The 16,208-nt window shown below is 39.5% G+C and overlaps 1 protein-coding gene across 2 annotated transcripts in view; it reads right to left on the reverse strand.

The window, feature by feature from the left end:
• Nucleotides 1-16,208, reverse strand: part of RNF130 (ring finger protein 130) — a 147,481-nt gene that overhangs the window by 96,466 nt on the left and 34,807 nt on the right. For both annotated transcript variants that reach the window (XM_055429981.2, XM_055429980.2), the window contains exon 2: nt 8,245-8,439. In XM_055429981.2, the coding sequence (XP_055285956.1) occupies nt 8,245-8,439 (195 nt within the window). The remainder of the gene's footprint in view (nt 1-8,244; nt 8,440-16,208) is intronic.

The raw sequence follows: 16,208 nt of genomic DNA on the forward strand, positions 1-16,208 counted from the left end.
AACTCATTCTTAGTTTAATATAGATACAAATGGTTATATATAGACATATTTAGTTATGTGCATATACAGATATTAGTATACACATACATATTTCCTTTGTCAACTGAGAAGGTCCAGAAACAATAAAACCTTAATAGTAACAAGTACATCTAATACCCAGAGCTTGATTTCTAGTATCATTTTCCAATAAATGGAAACTAGGGTTCCTTGGAGAAATGCTTGATTCTAGGAATAGGAAAGGAAATAAATACAAGATGAACCTGGAGCATCTTATAGCACCAGAAAAGAAGAAAATGCTCAAAACACAAAACAAACAAAAAAACAACACTCATAGTAATGGAAACATGTCAAAGGACACAAGAGTCATCTGAAAGAGCTCCCGATGGCCAAAGTTGGAATAATGTGAACAAAAAATAAGCCAAGAAATATTGCATTATAATACAAAGTACAAAATAAATATCCGTAAGTCCATTCTGATACATATAAATGACTGAATAAATCAACAGAAAAGAGACAAACCATCCATATGGAATAATTCCAAGTAAATATGTAATACTCTACCCTAAGGACGGGAAGCCTAACTCCCAAAGCCTTAAGTGTGGGTTGTACACAGTGACCTCCTGAAGAGTGTTGTATGGAAGAGGGAAAAGAGAAATGTTATAATGGAGAAGTCTGACAAACAGCCAGGTAGTCAAGGTCAGCACCAACAGTGATCACTCACATTGATAGAACATGACAGGTGATGAGAATGACATCTTACCCCTGTGGTCTTCCTTCCCCAAACCCATATCCTCAGTCTAATCATGAAGAAAAAGCAAACAAATCCCACTGAAGGACATTACACAAAATACCCGAACAGGAGTCCTAAAAAACTGTCATAGCCAAGAGAAGCCTAGCAGATATAATGACCAAAAGTAATGTAATATCCTGGATGGGATCCTGGAACTCCAAAGGACATTATATAAAAACTAAAGAAACTGGAATAAAATTGGAAGTGACGTGAAAGTCACTCAATCGTGTCTGACTCTTGCGACCCCATGGACTAGACTGTAGCCTCCCAGACTCCCCTGTCCATGGGATTCTCCAGGCCAGAATACTGGAGTCGGTAGCCATTCCCTTCTCCAGGGGATCTTCCCAACCCAGGGATCAAACCCAGGTCTCCCACATTGCAGGTGGATTTTTTACCAGCTGAGCCAAAAGGGAAGCCCAAGGATAAGCCCAACAGAATAAAATATGGGCTTTAGTTAATAATAACATACCAAGAGCTTCCCTGGTGGCTTAGTGGGCAAGGAACCCAACTGCAGGAGACATAGATACACGGGTTTGATCCCTGGGTCAGGAAGATCCCCTGGAGAAGAGCAGGGCAACCCACTCTAGTATTCTTGCCTGAAGAATCCCATGGACAGATGAGCCTGGTGGGCTGCAGTCCATGGGGTCACCAAGGATGGGACAGGACTGAAGTGACTTAACACGCACACATGCATGCAATATACCAATACTGGTTCATTAATTGTTAATGATAAAATACCAGTATTGGTTCATTAACTGCAAAAAATGTACCATGCTAATGTAATATGTTAATAATAAGAGAAACTGGGCACAGTGTCTATGGGAATTATCTGTACTATCTTTGCAATTTTTCTGTGAATATAAATCTGTTCTAAAAGGTTTATTTTAAAGAGTCATGCTATAAAATGGAACTTATCTGAAAAAAAAAAACAGTGACTAGAAAACAAAGAAACAACACTTTTAAAGTGCTAAAACCTAGAATTCTACATCTATGTCCTTAAAAAATGATAGCAGAAAAAGACACTTTAGTGCAAATGAATGATGAGAGAATTTGTCACAGCAAATCTGCACTGCAAGAAATGATTTAAAAGATTATCTAGATTGAAAGGGAAATGACACTAGATGATATCTGTGACTACACAAAGAAAAAAGAACACTAGAAATGCAACATATGAGTAAATAATATAAAAGCCTATCACTTTTCCCTTCATCAGTTTTTCTGTTCCCATTACCCTCACCAACAAGTGACTTTTTTTCATTCCTCCTCCAAAGGCTCTACAGACTTAAGAGTTTGACAGTAAGTCTTACAAGGGCAGAAAAGCCCTCCTAGGGAAGAGTCCATCTACAAACTCTGGGGAAGGATTTTACACTGTTAAAAATATGGAGGGGTACTTCTGGCATTTAGTAGGCATGTGCCTGGGAGGCTAAACACTCTATAAATACAAAGGACATTTCTACAGAGCCAAGAATTATCCTGCCTCAATATTCTACCTCCTGAAAAACCCGAACTGAGGAGTACTGTAAGACATCAATTAATCTTTACCAGTCCTCTAACACATAGAGTAAGGCTGCACCATCTTCCTTAGCAGCGGTGCCTGCGGCACTAGCTCTGAGCTTGTCCCTGTAAATCCAGTTCATTGTCATATAAACAGCTAACAAGTAAAAAATGCCTTCTGTCCTGTAACCTGTGAAACTGATTTCTAAGCCAGTACTCTAAACCCCACACAGATCCTTTACATTATTTTAGCTTCCTCCTCTTCTACTGCTGGAGAGGAAAGGATAAGCACAAGCAGGATAAAATCACAAGTCAAGTGATGAGTCCAATCAATTTACTCAGGATACTGAGCCTGCAGTGTCTGAATTAGGAATACTAGAAGATAAATTGTCTTAAGGATCTGGCAGAGGGAGGGGCTCTCCACTTACAGGGAAATAAAGAACAAGTTCAGAGCTTACAGGAATGTCTTAAAACAGAATCATTAGCAGCCACTTTTTAAAAGTTGTTCTTTTTCAAAAGCTGCTGGTTACATATTAGTTTCAGATTTTTCTTTTTTTTTTTTTTTCACATGAAGGAAAAAAAATTTTTTTAATTTTTAAAAGCACTCAAAACAATCTCATAGATTATGAATGTATAATAGCAAGAATGTAAAAATATGGATGGGAAGTGTGATACCATACTTTTTTTTTTTGGTAATTAATTTATTTTTTATTGGAGGCAAATTATTTTACAATATTATACTGGTTGGTTTTGCCATACATTGACATGAATTCGCCCCGGGTTTACATAAGTTCCCCACCCTGAACCCCCTCCCACCTCCCTCCTCCCTTTATCCTCCCTCTGGGTCATCCCCACATGCCAGCCCCGAGCATCCTATAACATGCATTGACCCTGAACTAGTGATTCATTTCACATATGACAACATACGTGTTTCAATGCCATTCTCCCAAATCATCCCACCCTCACCCTCTCCCATAGAGTCCCAAAGACTGTTCTATACATCTGTGTCTCTTTTGCTGTCTCGTATACAGGGTTATCATTTGCATCTTTCTAAATTCCATATATATGCGTTAGTATACTGTATTGGTGTTTTTCTTTCTGGCTTACTTCACTCTGTATAATAGGCTCCAGTTTCATCCACCTCATTAGAACTGATTCAAATGTATTCTTTTTAATGGCTGAATAATACTCCATTGTGTATATGTACCAAAGCTTTCTTATCCATTCGTCTGCAGATGGACATCTAGGTTGCTTCCATGTCCTGGCTATTATAAACAGTGCTGTGATGAACATTGGAGTACATGTGTCTCTTTCAATTCTGGTTTCCTCGGTGTGTATGCCCAGGAGTGCGATTGCTGGATCATATGGCAGTTCTATTTCCAGTTTTTTGAGGAATCTCCACACTGTTCTCCATAGTGGCTGTACTAGTTTGCATTCCCACCAACAGTGTAAGAGGGTAATTATGAATTTCTGAAAAAAGTGTATGGATCATATGGAAGATACAGAAGAGATATTTGCAAAGTCAGGCCACAGAACACAATTAAGAGTCTATTTTCTGCTATAGTAGTATATTTAAAAGACTCAATCTTTTCTGAGGTAATTAAATTCATATTCAATTAGAACCTAAAAACTAAACAGTTAAAGCAACAGTATGACTATTATTTATTTTCTTGATGGGCTTTTAGAATAAAAGAATAGATTTACATGAAGTGGCCCAAATTATGGATATTTAAAGATATTTTACAATGTATTTGTGATTTAGCTTTACTTGTTTTCACAAGGTGTGATTTTTTTCCTATTCACAAAGAGAATATCCTATATTCTACAGAGTAATTTTTTTCCGTTCATTGCTAGATAATACAGAGCTATATATCTTTTTTAAAAAAGAGAATATGATGCAGAAAAGGCGAAGAGCTATTTGATTGATTCTATTCAACCAGTTAAAGGAACACTAAGAAGCATTCAATACTGCTAACTGACATAAAGATAGAAAAGTAAATTATTTGGTTAAATGTTTACCTAAATTACCTCATCTTCCTATTAGCAATGAAAAAATGCTCACAGATTCTTACAGACATACAAATAAAACTATAAAAGAGCTCTCTGACTTGACAACAATTTGACACAATTTATGACTGTTAAGCAATAAAGTCTATATTAATTTTTAAAAACAAGGAAAATAAATCCTTAACTTTTATACAAATGTGCATGATTTTAAACTAGGCAAGTGCCCATAACTTCCCCTTTATACTACCACATATGTGTTAACTACATTACAAAGAACTCATTCTGCCAAATAGAGGTAACAAATAAAACCACAAATTGAGCGGTCTTTCCTGTCAATGATGTCATGGACACCGCACCAGAAAAGATGTCCTTCAGCCACCAGATGAAGGGCATTCATTAGAACAAACAGGAATAAGTTCTTGAAACACTGTCAACAAGGCAAGAAAATGAAATACTTAACGATGTGAAATTTTAAAATTAGTTATAAAATATATCCTTAAATGAAGTGAAAGCTTAACAAAGCTAAATATCTTCATGATATCATTTCAATGCAGCACATACTTATTTTGTTCAAGATCTTTTGCTAACCACTGCAGAAAATAAAAAGACAAACTTTAACTTAAACCCGCAGTCTTCTCTCTACCACCAGTGAAGTATACACACGATGACAAGAGAAAGCGAAAGGACAGTACCGTCCAGAGGCACAAAAAAGACACTGTGAAGAGTGAAGGGGCCTCAGGCAGTAAAATCAGAGGGTGTGACCCAGGGGCCTCATTATCAACGCTTACTAGTTCATGTTAGTTCATACTACAGTGCACAGCACAAGGTGCTTTTTCTCAAATGACGGGTGGATAACTGAATTGAAATGTGAGCAGGGGAGGGCTAAAACATGCATCTCCCCCTTGAGATGCGGAACTACAGGTGTATTCCAGGTATCTGTGCAGGTGTAGATACAGGGGCTATCTAGTTACTCTGACAGAAGGGGCCTTGAACCTCACACAGAAACAGGAAGGAAGGGCTCTGTGAAGGGAGAGAGAAGCAATGCACACTAATGAGCCAGGAAAACAAGGGTTCTCAGAGCACAGACACTGCTTACGCTGCTGTCCTCCACAGCAGGATTCATGGCCGTCCAGAGAAAGAGATTTAGAGGCCAAAGAGGTCTTCCTACACAGGAGGCAACGTGGCCTACATCACAGGGAGGAAGTCAGTGAAAAATGTGAGATGAAAACCTAGCTTTCTTATCTTTACCTATTTCTCAAAGCAAGATCTGTGGACCAGTGGCATTAGTATCACATATAAACTCACTAAAAATACAGAATCTCAGGTTACACTCCAGACCTACCAAATCAAAATCTCCATTTTAACAAGATTCCCAGAGGATACATATGTACATCAAAATGTGAAGAGTATTCCAGAGCATCTATCTAGATATGACATTACTAGATCACAATGTTAGAGTTCTTTAATGGTATTGCTGCTAAGTCGCTTTAGTCGTGTCCGACTCTGTGCGACCCCATAGACGGAAGCCCACCAGACTCCCCCGTCCCTGGGATTCTCCAGGCAAGAACACTGGAGTGGGTTGCCATTTCCTTCTCCAATGCGTGAAAGTGAAAAGTGAAAGTGAGGTCGCTCAGTCGTGTCCGAGTGAGTGACCCCATGGACTGCAGCCCACCAGGCCTCTCCATCCATGGGATTTTCTAGGCAAGGGTACTGGAGTGGCTTGCCATTGCCTTCTCCGTTAATGGTATTAGACGGTACTAAATTTCTCTCTGAGGTATTGTTATCAATTTACTGTCTCACATTGTTCTTTCTAATTTTCTATGTATCATAAAGCCATATATTTTGCAATATAAAGCCATTTATTATTGCTCTTATATTACATTTGCCTTACAAAAGTTCTATATCCTAAGAATATATCCTCAAACTCTATCCCTAATTTTCCTTATTTGTGTTATTAGCTAAAATGTAATAAAAGAGAAAGAATTCTCTCCTTTTTTAAACAAAAATCATTGGGGGAAAAAAGCAAACTTGATTCCCTCTCTTGTAACCCCCAGACCTTTACACACGTAAAAGACTCTCCTTCTCACTACCCCTCTAGCAGTTCTGTGTGTGTAAGATAACATCACGTAGAAAGAAAAACACACTCTCAGTTGTTTTCTCAGTTGGATTTCTCTCTATCCATTTTTTGTGTGTTTTCAGTAAGAAGAAAACAGCAAGGAATGATTAGGTCCAAAATCTTGAAGTTTTTTCTTCCCTCTATACAGCTGATGAGAGCAAACTGGCATCTGCTCTGAGACCTAGGCAGAAAAACCACTGTCATTTTTTTTTTTTTGAGGATAACTGATTTAAAATTCTGTGTTAGTGATCTCTGACAGGGAAAACCACACATTCTATTTATACTCTCCTTAAAAAGTCTCAGTTTTTCTACAATGAGCACAAATTACTTTTGGAAAAAGAAAAAATATATATTTTAATTCTAAAATGCTTAATTTGAAGGGAAGAAAACAAGTTAGAACAATGAAATTTAAATTAATCTGCATTATTCTATCAACGTATACACGAAAGTATCAATGATCTTAAGTTAGGGTGAGGTCTTTGCAAGATAACTCTAAAATTGATAATGCAAATATTAATTATATGATTAAAGAGTTAATTCTTTAAATAAGTCATTAATCTAACATTTCTTATAAATGCAGAATTGAAGTTTATCTAGGTTTCAACTAGTTGTAAGAGACAGATTGGTAAACTGAAAGGTAAACACCAAAACACCTGGGTCTAAGCCTCTCTTCTGCTGGCCCTTGCTTGCTTCAACCTCCTGGTCTGTAAGTGGGAGAGTACCTATAACATACATGGCCAGGATGAGGCCACGAGGCCATACTGTCTAAGAAAATACGTAAAAAGGGGCTCCACTATATCATGTCATCAGAGAAACACAAATTAAAACAACCTATTACAATGACCAAAAAGAAGAAAAAAAAAAACGTGACAGCGCTAAATGCTGGTGAGGGTGTGGAGTAAGAGGAATTTTCATTCACTGCTGCTGGAAATGTATAAAGTGGTACAGACACTCTGGAAGATAGTTTGATGTTCTTACAAAACTATTCTCTTATTGTACAACTTAGCAATCAGGCTCCTTAGTGTTTATCCAAGGGAACTGAAAACATGTCCACACAAAAACCTGCACATGTATATTTATGGTGCCTTCACTCATAACTGCTCACACCTGGAAGCAACCAAAATGTCCTGCAGTGAGTACTCCATAAATGATCTGTGGAACATCCAGACACTGGAATATTCAGCACTCGAAAATAATGAGCTATCAAGTCATGAAAAGACATGGAGGAAACCTAAATGCATATAACTAAGTGAAAAAAGCCAGTCTGAAAAATGTCCAGATTCTGCTGGGAACCTAAAATTGCATTAAAAAATAAAGTCTAATAAAAACCAAAAAACTCACTGCCATATAGTGCCTGCCATATATATAGCAGTGCTCAATAAATTGCACCATTGTTATTAAAACAAGTACATTAGAAATATCCGGTTTCCACAAAAATGAAGAAATATGGTTATTACTGTAATTAAAGTAATTACTAAGTTAGTTCCAACATTCATTTTGATAAGATAAAAGGCATGACATAATCTGGATGAATGATTCTAAATCTAAGATATTATTTTTCAAAGTTATCAAGTGAAATGTAAAATGACTAAGGATTCAGTCACAGTCAGTTCCTTAATAAGTGCAAGTCTCACAGTGTTTTACTGTCATTATGTAAGAAAAAGTTCAACTTAAAGAAAAAATGCATCTCAACAAACAAATGGCAATACCAAAGAAAAATATAATCCTAGAATTATGTTGGAAATGATATAGTTTCAGCAAGAGGTAGAATGCCTTCCTATAAAGCAATAATTTGTCAGAGGGAAAACAAAATCTACAACTTCCTGTTTTTATTTACCTGGATGAGTCATGGTGACTGGCTCCTCTTTGGATTTATTGTTGTAGATGACTACAGCAACTGCATTGTGGAAAGCAGCCCGTGAAATTTTCTCTTTAAAGGTGCAATTTCCCCTCTGCAGCAAGGCAATCCACTGTTTGATGTTAGGAGGGACAAAGAACCGCGTTTGAGGATCACAGCCCAGATGATCAGCAACTAGACAGATGAGAAGAGGCAAAAAAAAAAAAAAAAACAACAACCAGAGACATTAACTTTTTCCTCAAGGAAATAAAATCAATCAAGTCTTCGTCAAAATGCTTAACTATTCTCTGGATACCATAGCACTTCAAGCAGCTTGCTGCCAGCAGGGCTATAAATACATCCACAAAGGACAATGCAATGAATCAGAGTCTGTATCTGTACAGGGAGAGAGATGCTCCATTAAAACGTTACCTGTAAAGGAAATTACAAGGGAAAGACTCTGTTTAACTTCACAGATTGACAAAATACAAATGACTGATCATATCTAATGTAGGTTGGTGAAGAGAGGAGGAAGATATGACAAACAGAACTCCCAGCAATCCAAGGGATGGATCTACCCTGACTTCTGCTCATTCACTGCAGTTCAGTTCAGTTGCTCAGTCCTGTCTGACTCTTTGCCATGCCATGAACTGCAGCACGCTAAGCTTCCCTGTCCCTCACCAACTCCAGGAGCTTGCTCAAACTCACGTCCACCAAGTTGGTGATGCCATCCAACCATCTCATCCTCTGTCGTCCCCTTCTCCTCCTGCTTTCAATCTTTCCCAGCATCGGGGTCTTTTCCAATGAGTCAGCTCTTCGCATCAGATGGCCAAAGTATCAAGAGTTTCAGCTTCAGCCATCAGTCCTTCCTATGGATATTCAGGACTGATTTCCTTCTGGATTGACTGGTTTGATCTCCTGGCAGTCCAAGGGACTCAGAGTCTTCTTCAACACCACAGTTCAACAGCATCAATTCTTCAGTGCTCAGCTTTCTGTATAGTTCAACTCTCACATTCATACATGACCACTGGAAAAACCATACCTTTGACTAGATGAACCTTTCTCAGCCAAGTAATGTCTCTGCTTTTTAATACACTGTCTAGGTTGGTCATAACTTTTCTTCCAAGGAGCAAGTGTCTTTTAACTTCATGGCTGCAATCACCATCTGCAGTGATTTTGGAGCCCCAAAAAATAGTCACTGTTTCCCCATCTATTTGCCATGAAGTGATGGGACCAGATGCCATGATCTTAGTTTTCTGAATGTTGAGCTTCAAGCCAACCTTTTCACTCTCCTCTTTCACTTTCATCAAGAGGCTTTTGAATTCCTCTTCACTTTCTGCCATAAGGGTGGTATCACCTGCATATCTGAGGTTATTGATATTTCTCCCAGCAATCTTCATTCCAGCTTGTGTTTCTTTCAGTCTGACATTTCGCATGATGTACTCTGCATATAAGTTAAATAAGCAGTGTGACAATATACAGCCTTGACGTATTCCTTTCCCAATCTGGAACCAGTCTGCTGTTCCGTGTTTGTTCTGTTGCTTCCTGACCTGCATATAAATTTCTCAAGAGCCAGCCCAGGTGGTCTGGTATTCCCATCTCTTGAAGAATTTTCCACAGTTTATTGTGATCCACACAGTCAAAGGCTTTGGCATAGTCAATAAAGCAGAAATAGATGTTTTTCTGGAACTCTCTTGCTTTTTTGATGATCCAATGGATGTTGGCAATTTGATCTCTGGTTCCTCGGCCTTTTCTAAATCCAGCTTGAACATCTGGAAGTTCACGGTTCACATACTGTTGAAGCCTGGCTTGGAGAATTTTGAGTATTACTTTGCTAGTGTGTGAGATGAGTGCAACTGTGCGGTAGCTTGAGCATTCTTTGGTATTACTTTTCTTTGGAATTGAAATGAAATCAGACCTTTTCCAATCCTGTGGCCACTGCTGAGTTTTCCAAATTTGCTGGCATATTAAGTGCAACACTCTCATGGCATCATCTTTTAGGATTTGAAATAGCTCAACTGGAATTCCATCACCTCCACTTGCTTTGTTCGTAATGATGCTTCCTAAGACCCACTCGACTTCACATTCTAGGACATCTGGCTTTAGGTGAGTGATCACACCATCGTGGTTATCTGGGTCATGAAGATCTTTTTTTGTATAGATCTGTGTATTCTTGCCACCTCTTCTTAATATCTTTGCTTCTGTTAGGTCCATACCATTTCCGTCTTTTGTTGTGCCCATCTTTGCATAAAATGTTCCTTTGGTATCTCTAATTTTCTTGACGAGATGTCTAGTCTTTCCCATTCTGCTGCTTTCCTCTACTTCTTTGCATTACGTATCTCCTGATCCCCATCTCCATCATCACCACAAGGAGACTGATTTTGCTTGGAGTAAATGAGAAAGCCAAACTTTCGGTTCAGTTAGTAACAGTCTTGATGAAATTCAAGTATCCTTGAACAAATTTTTCAGTAAGTACCAAAGAAAATTAGAAAAGCTCAGGTCTGCATTTGAAAGTTTAAATTAGTTAAAGTAACATGTTAAGTGACAGTCACTCAGTTGTGTCTGACTCTTTGTGACCCCATGGACTATACAGTCCATGGAATTCTCCAGGCCAGAATACTGGAATCAGTAGCCTCTCCTTTCTCCAGGGGATCTTCCCAACCCAGGGATCAAACCCAGGTCTCCCGCACTGCAGGCGCATTCTTTACCAGCTGATCCACAAGGGAAGCCCAAGAATACTGCAGTGGGTAGCCTCCAGCAGATCTTTCCAACCCAGGAATGGAACCGGGGTCTCCTGCATTGCAGGAGGATTCTTTACCAACTCAACTATCAGGGAAAATAACATGAAACTAGAATAAATATTCCTATAATTTATGTGCTGTGTTAAGCTGCTTCAGTTGTGTCCGACTCTGTGTGACCCTACGGACTTGTAGCCTGCCAGGCTCCTTGGTCCATGGGATTATCCAGGGAAGAATACTGGAGTGGGGTGCCGTGCCCTTCTCCAGGAGATCTTTTCCACCCAGGGACTGAACCCATGTCTTCTGTGGCTCCCACATTGTAGGTGGATTCTCTACTGCTGAGTCACCAGGAAAGCCTCATCTAATTTATATTTATGGGCAAATATTTCTCTACAGTTTCACATTAGGATACATATATTAACTTATTATATCCACTTGTCTAACAAGATACACAGACACCGAAACTATCCATTGGGACAGTAAATTACATGGTCATTGTCCTAGATTCGGAGGGAAGTTTTTTCAAGTACATTTAAATTTGTCAGGGGAAGTTGATCAATTTTTGATTCTGCAAACATGGGAATCATACATCTGGCACTCTGCATATCTTAAAAAGCTGTCCCTGGTTGCTCTTTCCATTCCTATCCTTACTTTTATAACAGGTTAAAATGAAAAGGGAAGGGCAGTTCAGAAGGAGGAAGAAAGTCACAAATATTTATTCTGAAGACTGCAGATATGCAGTGCCAGAGAACGGTGTGCCTAGCCTTCCTGGAACTGGTCACTGCCAGTACTTTGAGGGCTGAGAGGGAGGGAAGGAAAGGAGCACAGCACAAATGGGTAACACCAGAAGGAAATAAATAATGAAAAACTAAACACTGAATAAATGAGGTGTACAGTAGACAACACCAGGGGGGAAATGTTTGCTCTCTACACCCTAGAAGCACACTGCTCAGCAAAAGAAAGGAAATGTTCACACTACTCAGAGAACACACAAAATGCAGCGATGCCACTAGCTGCAGAGAAATGCTACATCTATCATCCCTCTTAAATAACAGCTGTCCCTAAACTCTTTTATCATCATGGTGATCATCAGCAATGAGAGCGTGTTTGCTACTACAGATCTCCTAATACATAGCTAAGTGGGAGACAGATGGTTTCACAATTTGTGGTGACTGACACTGTCGACAACTATGACTCACCTTTTCCTGAAACAGTTTCTACACTCTGAAACTTAAGTCCTTTCTCAGTCAAACAGAGAAAAAAAGTTTATGTCATGATTTGTGCGTGTAAGTTGCTCAGTCGTGTCTGACTCTGTGACCCACCAGGCTCCTCTGTCCATATGTCCATAAGATTCTCCAGGCAAGAATACTGGAGTGGGTTGCTGTTTCCTTTTCCAGGGGATCTTCCCGATCCAGGTCTCCTGCATTGCAGGCAGTATTTTTACAGTCTGAGTCACCACGGAAGCCCTATGTCATGACTTTAATAGTCAACTTTTGAAAGACTTTATAAAAATCATGAAACTCTGAAATTCTGAAACAGACATTACTTTCAGTAATAATGTCAGTTTCATAGATAATTATCATGGTTAAAAATATAAGCAGTTAGTCAATGTGTTATGATAACCTGTCTTGGGAGAATTTTCAAGAATACCTAGAGATCTGTATGCTTGTCTTCTATGAAACACGGGGATTTTCTACACAGATGTGTGTGAAGTCTATCCACAACCCAGGAGCACACCTCCACCCCATTTCCCTAGCTCCTAATAGCTACCACTTCCATTTCATTCTCCCTGATGCTTTGACAGTATCGCTGTCCACTTAGAAGAACAGCAGTTCTCTAATAAGTCACAAAGTCTAAGACTGCAAAGACACGCCAAGGGGTACAACAAAACAGCAAAACTGATGAAACATACTGAAGGAAAACTTAAAAATCCTCTTAAGGAATCCCCACCCATTAAGAACAGATTCTGTGAACAACGCCATCATCAATACAAATTCCAAAAACAGACTGTATGTGGAAAAGAAGTTTCCTGTTCCCCCAAATTTATCCAAATCATTATTCACAAAGGGTCTTTGAAAACCTTTATATCAATAGAAATATAAGAAATTCAAGTTCTTATTTAACAAACTTTATCTGCTATTGGCTGCACTGGGTCTCTGTTGCTGGTGTGCCCGGACTTTCTCAAATTGCAGAGCGGGGGCCACTCTCCAGTTGCAGTGTGTGGGCTTCTCATTGCAATGGTCCCTCTTGTCGCAGAGCACGGGCTCTAGTAGTTGTAGCATGCAGGCTCTAACTGCCCCTCGACACGTGGGATCTTCCTGAACCAGGGATCAAACCCACGTCCTCTGCACTGGCAGGGGGATTCTTAACCACTGGACTACCAATGAAGTGAAAGTCGCTCAGTCGTGTCGACTCTTTGCGACCCCATGGACTATACAGTTCATGGAATTCTCCAGGCCAGAATACTGGAGTGGGTAGCCTTTCCCTTCTCTGGGGCTCTTCCCAACCCACGGATCAAACCCAGGTCTCCCGCATTGCAGGTGGATTCTTTACCAGCTGAGCCACCAGGGAAGTCCCTAAATTCAAGTTCTTGTTCAAGGAAGTAGTCACCATTATTCAGAAGAAAAAAATAAAGGATTTTTATAATCACTTAATATCACGATATGGTTATTTTATCTATGCTTGGCTTTAATTAACAAATAACTTGAACAATGAAAATAACGTCAACAGCTCTACAACACAACTAGAGGACTGATGACTGACTGGCACTACGCCAGAATTTAATCCCAGTTGTTTATACTTGAAGTAATTTATTAAGTAAAGACAAGCAGTAATATGGCATAAAATATCTACGAAGCACTAAATTTATTTCCACTAAAAGTCATGCAAAGAGTTGACTCACTGGAAAAGACTGTGATGCTGGGAGGGATCGGGGGCGGGAGGAGAAGGGGATGACAGAGAATGAGATGGCTGGAGGGCATCACCGACTCGATGGAGGTGAGTTTGAGTGAACTCCGGGAGCTGGTGATGGACAGGGAGGCCTGGCGTGCTGTGATTCATGGGGTCGCAAAGCGTCGGACACGACTGAGCGACTGAACTGAACTGAAAAGTCATAATGAAAATGTGAAATTATAGGTGATATAAAATGTTAAAGTATTTTACAATTTTATTTGTCAAATATATCTCAGTAAATTTGGAAAAAAATTTTACATTATTGAGAAACAACTTCAATTTTTTTTTCTGTATGGACTTTCCTGTTGAGTCCAGAAATAGTAATGAGACTAATTATTCCTTAACAAGAACCAAACAATTCTGGACAGGAACAATTATGGAATACTCACTTCAACGAATATTAACTTAAATGCTCAGTAACATACTAAATACCAGAGAGAAAGACAACAGAACCGAACACCTTGAAGATGCATGCCTGGCACAGAAATTAAGTATCAAAGCAGTGTAAAATGCCCACGCGGAGACCTTACAAATCTAGGAAAGGAAAAGAGCAGCGTAGTGGTCTAAGTTCAGGGGAAGCTGGAAGCTAAAACACGTGAAAACTGCTCAAGCAGAAAGGGGAGGGGCACAAGCGACTAGCACAAACACACAGAACAAAGACTGAGAGAGTCTCTTAAACTTCTTGTGAAAATCAAACAGATTTTATTTATTTTTGGCTGCACTGGGTCTTCGTTGCTGGTGTGCATGGGAGCACAAATTGAGCACAAATTCTCTCAAACTGCGGAGAGCAGGGGCGACTCTAATATCTGCCCTTCAATGATACACTGAAAGGCAAACATTAAGTATTTGAATATTGAAAGTAGGCTGTGAGTAGGTAAGTAAATAAATACTCTCTTCCCCACCTCAGGGCAGCCTAAAGCCCTCCACATTGATCAGTTTCACTCCCATTTCTTAAAACTGCAAACACCCCATCTGCCAAGTAGTGATAGCCACACTGGTGTGTGGGTGGTGCTTCCCCCTGCGTCCTGAGAACTTGCAAGAGCCATGTGGGCCTAGGGGTGGGCAACTGCTGGAATCCTTAGGCACACAGCGCAGGTGCCCCGGCAAGACTCGCTTCCAGAGAATGCGTGTCTTGTTTCCTCCACCTTAAAGGCCAATCCCACTACTCCTTTGCTGACCACCTTCTAAGCCTCAGAGCTGTGCTAACATATCTTCTCTGAAAAGCCTTCCCAATTTCCTAAGGCTGAGTTGGGTGTTTTATTCATGCTCCCATGGTACCCTGAGATTCCATTTATTTTAGCATTTATCACACTTTACCAGAAACTGACTATTCATTCTGAGTCTCTCCTGGAACGTGAGATCTAGCATCTCTTCCAATACTTCTGGCATACAGCAGACACTTAACTCACGTGATGAAGGAACCAAGAGAAGAATGACAGAGGGAGATTAAGCAAGACCTGATATAAAGCAGCAGCTTGTGCCAAAGACCACTCTGTTTCATGTGGTAATGTTCTGACAGGGGTGATATTCTATCAGTGTTTTCTATAAAAGAAGTAAAAATAAAAGTGGACCTTACTAGTTACCCTAAATTTAGATGTTTCCATTTTCACTATTTTCACATTAGATTATAATTTCTTTAATCTTTAGATTTTTTACTTCTTGTCTTTATTTTCAATGTTGAATTTAATTTTATGATTCAAATTAAAAAATACAATTCTTTATTTTTCTTCCCAACTTTTGAAAAAATTGAAGTATAATTGATTTATAATATTGGATTAGTTTCAGATGTACAGCAAAGTGATTCAGTTAGATATATGTGAGAGTGGGTGCATACATATGAACATATGTATATGTATTCTACAGATTATTTTCCACTATAGGTTATTATAACGTGTGGCACAGGAGCAGCAGCTGCACAGTGCAGTGGCTGAAAGGAGCTACCCCACGTCCACGGTCAGGAGCAGTGGCTGCGCTTTGCTGAAGCAGCCACTAAGAGATACTCCACGCCCAAGGTAAGAAAAACCCAAGTAAGACAGTAGACGCTGAGAGAGGGCATCAGAGGGCAGACGGACTGACATCACTATCCCAGACAACTACCCAATCTGATCACATGAACCACAGCCTTGTCTAACTCAATGAAACTAAGCCACGCCGTGTGGTGAATCAAGCTGGAATTCAAGACTGCTAGGAGAAATATCAACAACCTCAGATATGCAGATGACACCACCCTTACGGCAGAAACTGAGAACTAAAGAGCCTCTTGATGAAAGTGAA

Source organism: Moschus berezovskii, chromosome 8 (genome assembly GCF_049115385.1).
Source record: "Moschus berezovskii isolate FMDL1 chromosome 8, NW_MosBer_1.0, whole genome shotgun sequence".
NCBI classification, from domain to species: Eukaryota; Metazoa; Chordata; class Mammalia; order Artiodactyla; family Moschidae; genus Moschus; species Moschus berezovskii.